Raw genomic sequence first — 5,862 nt, 5'->3', positions numbered from 1 at the left:
GGCGAAAATGTTGTGACGAGTTCATTTGTCACAGATGTTATGACGTGGCATGCCACATGGCAGATGATGTGGCAAAATTATGTGACAAAAATATTTGTCATAAATATCAATGAGGTGGCAATATATGTGTGACGAATTTTTTCATCACAAAGTACGATGACGTTGCAATATATTTATGACGAATTGTTCATCATAAGGCGTGATGAATTCATAGCGTCATGGAATATTATGAAATCACATGCTAATAACCAAAACATTGAATTATTTAGTTCAACATTCACACAATTCATACAAGAGATACTTTTATAACTTCAAATCATATGATTGTAGATCATGTAAATTAAAATACAAAGGAAATCCTATAACGTCAACCCAAAGTATGAAAGTTTAAACATATTCCAAATTTATAAAACCTGAATCCAGAACTAATATAACATGATACTATAGCAGCCTTAAGATGGGGGCGCTTGGCTTCGATTGAAGCTCAACAGTTGATGGAGGAGACTGTTATTTTCTTCCATCGATCTCTTCATATTGTCCATGGTTTCCTTTGAGGCCTGTGCCTGAGCCTTTAAGGTTTCTACTTCTTCCCGAAGTCCATCTTTTTCTAGCCTCTCAGACTCCAATTGATTCTGAAGTTCTTGAACCTTTGCAGAAACAGTTGTTGTGGAGCTTTTCTTGGAGTTATCTTGCAGACCAAAATTATGTAGAAATAAACTAGAACCCCCTAGCACTTCAGAAACAACTTCCATAGGAGACTTCTGTTGTTGTCCATCCTCAACTGGTGTTGTCACCATTGCTTCCATGTCAACCTATTATAAATATTATTTGTTAGTATAACATAGTCGTACTTGTAATTTTTCAGAACAAACATAAAAGCAAACGAGTACTCACAATTGCTTTCTTTACATTTTCAGAAAAACCTTTCTTCTTGCTGCAATGCATATCCTTGAAAAGATCTATTGCACTCGGTTCAGCATCCTTATATTTCTCTTGTTTCTAAAGTGAGAAAATGAATCTGGTGAGAATAGAGACCTTGACACATAATGTACAAGTCGGATTTATAAATTTCAATATGACATATATTGAAGATTGAACATTTGTTAAAAGATTTACAATACATTTTAGATATGGACAATACTAAATGGGTTGAATGAAATAATATTTCTAGTAGATATGAGCAGTGCTAATTCATCATCTAGAAAGATAAAAGACAGAGATGGCAGCAGGCTGCTTTCTCTACATCTTGGCATTGGGCTGCTTTCCCTGCAGTAGTAGTTGCAATGCAGCCACAATGAAAAGAGGAAGCAAACTCCAATAAATAAACTAGAAGACATATTTTGTACTGTTATCAAAATGGTCTATAATTTACAACATAGAATTGTGGATATATTGACTGAAAGCTAGTCAAACTTCTCTTAAGGCCTAGGAAACAGCTCTGACATCCAATGATCATTTTCTTACTAATAAATTAGGGGACAACTTTATGAGTAAATAGAGATGTTAAAACTGAATTTACTGGTAGCATTAAACAATCAAAGATTTGTCAACTATGCAGTTCAGTAACCAATGATGATTTTCTTACCAGTAAATAAGCTTTTGCAATATATGATTGGGATCCTGTGCATTGTTGATACTGTACTTTTTCACGATTAAGTTTATTCTTCATACAACTATCCTGTACGTTAAATCAACATGTTAGAAATAATATGTACAATAAGTAGTGTGAAATAGTATAGCAGTTTTCAAAGTCTACATTAGTTAATTATTGCATTGGTTTTCTCTAGGTGCTACTGTATTTGATGTTTTTAGTTATGTTGCAGAATCTAAACTATACATACTATTTATTGGGTGCATTCACCAAGGATGGTGCAAAAGCTAGATCAATGTTCCATTATCTAAAAGGTAGACACTTAATGTGGACATAAATTATTTGGGACGAAATGTGAAAATAGGAAAGGTAAAATTCATAAGGATATCCATGATTTCACTTCAAGCAATAAAGATAGTACAGTGCAAGCCAGTGGAGATTTATTGCAAAAACCTTGTGTTTTGGGGTAGACCACTTCTCCACCAACTTTCTCCAGTCCTCATCAGACATGCTTGAAATAGGCGATGTACTCCTCACTTGATTAGCATGTATCCCATTGAAATACTTTTGTTTTAGTCTATACCTCATTTGGCGTTGTCCAACCTTTAGCATATCTAGACAAGCATCTTCCACTGCCTTGCTATCATTGTCCATGGTGAATTGAGCCTAGTAAAGAAGAAACAATTTCAACAATAATTGAAAATGTCAATGAACTGTAACTTGACAAATGAGTAAAAGTAACTTACAGTAACTTTTCCAATATAGTTTTTTATTGTAGGTTCATTCTCTTTCCTCTTGTACTCCTTCCAGTGGTGAAATATTGGAATGTGCTGCCGCAATGTGATTCCCCCCTCTGATGCAAACTTAGCAGCTTGAATGGGTGGCTCCGGCCTCTTGCTCCCTTCAGTAATTTGGATTGGAATCTTCATTCCTAGTCCTCTGCTTAACGATTCAAGTTGTTTGCCCATACTTTTTCTCCTTGGTATGATATCTATTGTTCCTGGTCAGGACACAAAAAGTTGTTGATATGTGTGATGCTGCATATAACTAAGAATTAGTTGCCATAAATCATACTAAAACATATGAGTAATTTTGTTCAAATTTAAGTTATACTAGTTACCTAAACTAATGCTGGAAAACATAAAAGTTATTTGCTCAAGATAGTTCAATGTCTAAATATTTAAAATGTTTAGTTACCTTCAACTGCATTGTGGTTATCACTCTCCTCCTGTATCAGAGAATTAGGCTCTATAGCATTATCTATGTTATGTGTTGGGTTATTGTCTATGGTGGTATTTGCACTAGGTTGTGTAGGAACAACAAGAGTTTCGATCGAATCATGGTTTGTAGTAGGACATGAACTGAGTTGTTTATGAACAGACAGGTTGTGGCTATTTTCTTGGTTTATTTCAGCAATTCTTTGCCTGGTGACTCTAATTGTTCGCTCCTGCACAGGTGCCATAATTCTTTTATTTCCTCTTGTTACTTTTGTTGAGATCTGATCACCATCATTGGATAAGTTGGCACGACCATTGTTACGACATTGGGATTCCTGAATATGTAGAATACAATAAGGATATGCATATCAAATTCATTGCGAACCCAAAACTAAAGATAGATAATTGAGAAACTAAGAATTAATAAGTACTGTAGTGACCTCTTCATTAGAATTGTCAGTGTTTTCACCATCATATAAACTCTCTGATTGCTGAGGAGAGTCGTCTTTGTTGTTTGCAGCTGTAGCAGTCACCAGTGATTTCAGTTGTCCAAGGCCTAGCCGTTGAAACAATTGATTGTTCTTCATCATATTCATAGCCCTTATTTTCTCGTAATCAGTTGGCATAGGTTCTGTTAATGTAACACAAAGTAAAATAAAGGAATACAATACTGAAACAAAATAAATTAAGAAGGTATTGCCATAAAGAGTAAATTACCTTCGGGTTTCCGTGAGGTCCATGCGGACCTCTTCCCTGGAGCCATCTTAGTCTTCTGGTGGAGTCGCCGTGGGCGGGTCACCGGATCAACAACCACCAGATGCAGGGGTGGACCTAGATATTATATAAAAAACTGTCTATAGAAGGTATACTAGAGCAATATATATGCAGCCAGGCACACATACACTATTCAGGTAATAACCCCATCATGAACAGAAATGGTGATGTTGAATAGCTAAAATAACAGCAAAGCGTTGATGTTCAACCATTTCAGCTTGATCATGTTATGGATGGCAAGGTAAAATAGATAGCACAAATGTATCCATGCATAGGAAAAAGAACCATACAAAAAATAAGCCATGCTACAATCTAGCGGACCTAGGAATTTTGAAAGTAATCTCAAACGCCTACAGGAGCATCTGGTATAAGGATCAATAATTAGAGGCATGCATGTATAATGTGAAGGTTTCTGTTCTACACTTGAACCAAACAATATATGAGTACTGTTACAAAACAATAAATGAGTACTGTTACCAAACTTCAAAGTATTCAAATATTCAATTCAACAAAACAGCAAAGGTCTCTTAAGTCTTAACAAAACATCAAAGGTATCTTAACAAAACAGCTGCTTGCAAGGATAACAAAACAGCAAAGGTCTTGGTCTCTTGGACATGATGACATGAACTTGGACTATTGGGCAGCAAAGAACAAAAACAGCTAGGATATTTTAGTCTTCGTCTCTTTGGACAGCATCACAGCAAGGATTTTCTTTGGACAGCAACACATGATTTTATTTGGACAACAACAGCACCACATTTCTTGGTCTTGGTCTTGGACAGCAACACATACCCGGATCGCAGCGGCGGAGATGGAGTCACGCAGGGTCGTAGGTAGGGCGCAGGCGGGGCGCAGGCGGCACCGGCTGACCGGCTGACCGGCTCCACGGCAGCCGGACCTGGATCGCTGGACGGCAGGGACGCGGGACGCCAGACACAGGGCGCTCGGTTTCTGCGGTTTGGCCTTTCTGGCGGCCGGCGGGTGGGGTGGCGTGGATCGCTGGACGGCAGGGACGCGGGACGCCGGACCTGGATCGCTGGACGGCAGGGACGCCGGCGGGTGCGGTTTGGCCTTTCTGGCGGCCGGGTGGGGTGGGGTGGCTGCTGCTTGTGGCTGGGAAAAAAGATCGGAGGCACGATCTTGGTGGGCTGGGAGGAGGGGAAATCGTGAGGAGGTGCGGGTGGTTGTTGAGAGAAAGTGCAGTAATTACGGAAGAATGTAGAAGGGGAGCCGTCACAAGGAAATATTTTAAAAAAATTAATACATGCGCATGTGCAAAAATAAAATATGCAAGAGATCCTCTGGAACACTTTTGATTATGTAGAAAGAAGAGCATTTGCTTGTCGTCCATAAAAAAATGTCCTCTATTGCATAGAATAAAAAATATTTCGTTTTTGTTCTTGAATAAAGACAAGTTTGCTGGTTTCCGAGGTAAACTAAAAAATTTTCATCTCGACAAAAAGATGTTGTAAACCCGTTCGTATTTCATATTAGATGTTATAAGCAGCGCCTCATTAAAAAAATAGGTAATAATTTTCTAAGGTTCTAAACAGATTTATAATAATATTAATTAAAATGATGTGTTTCTGAAGGGCAGTTTAGTCTGAGAAATGATTGGGCGAAGAATTGGCCCTGTCGGCGGCCGTAAGTGTGCCCATGAGCTCGTCGACTACGACGCCCTGCACGGCTCCGACCACAATTGACCACGACAACCTCGATGTGGGCGGGCTGCTTTGCTAGACACGTCTACACGTCGGCCTCCGACGACCTGTCATGGTAATCGGAGAGAACAATAATACACGGGCCCAGAAATTAGCTAAGACCCGGGCCGAAGCGACCATAAAATTCTAATAGTAGCATATAAAAAAATTATTACTGGTTTCGGTTTCCACTATTGGTTGAGAATTAAGGTTTGATCTTAGCTGCACATTAGGCACGACGGGTGTGAGAGCTGGAGAAAAAATGATTGCAATGTTCTATGTCTCTTCTTCATTTTGATTGTTACTGCCTTACACTCTGAGGTGAACCCGAGATCACAATCACACACACGGAACTAAAAATTTGACTCGTCGGTTGTTCATTGCAGACAAACAACGGAAAGCACGGTTAGCACAAGGCACGTGTAGTCCGGGTCTGGAGCGAGCGAATTAATCAAGAAAGCGAAGCCGAGCGAGGAGCTATATACCTACAGTATGCAGGCTGCAGGGACTGGGCTGGGGCGCGGCGGAGAGGCGTGAGGCGCCCAATCGCTAGGCGCGCGCGGCGGGCTAGCGGGCGCAG

At 39.5% G+C, this 5,862-nt stretch overlaps 1 protein-coding gene across 1 annotated transcript; it reads right to left on the bottom strand.

Moving 5' to 3' along the window:
• Window positions 1-239: 239 nt before the first annotated feature.
• On the bottom strand, window positions 240-3,660 carry LOC103653288 (uncharacterized). The gene is made up of 8 exons (XM_020539848.1): window positions 3,526-3,660; window positions 3,249-3,439; window positions 2,789-3,143; window positions 2,338-2,591; window positions 2,045-2,257; window positions 1,586-1,678; window positions 895-999; window positions 240-812 (listed from the first exon to the last, which is right to left on the bottom strand). The coding sequence occupies exons 1-8, from the start codon at window positions 3,569-3,571 to the stop codon at window positions 453-455; spliced, it is 1,617 nt and encodes a 538-aa protein (XP_020395437.1). The 5' UTR covers window positions 3,572-3,660; the 3' UTR covers window positions 240-452.
• Between the last annotated feature and the right edge of the window lie 2,202 nt (window positions 3,661-5,862).

Source organism: Zea mays, chromosome 6 (assembly GCF_902167145.1).
Source record: "Zea mays cultivar B73 chromosome 6, Zm-B73-REFERENCE-NAM-5.0, whole genome shotgun sequence".
Lineage (NCBI taxonomy): Eukaryota > Viridiplantae > Streptophyta > Magnoliopsida > Poales > Poaceae > Zea > Zea mays.
The sequence above is the reverse complement of the archived record's forward strand: the minus strand, read 5'-3'. Positions and strand labels throughout refer to the sequence as shown.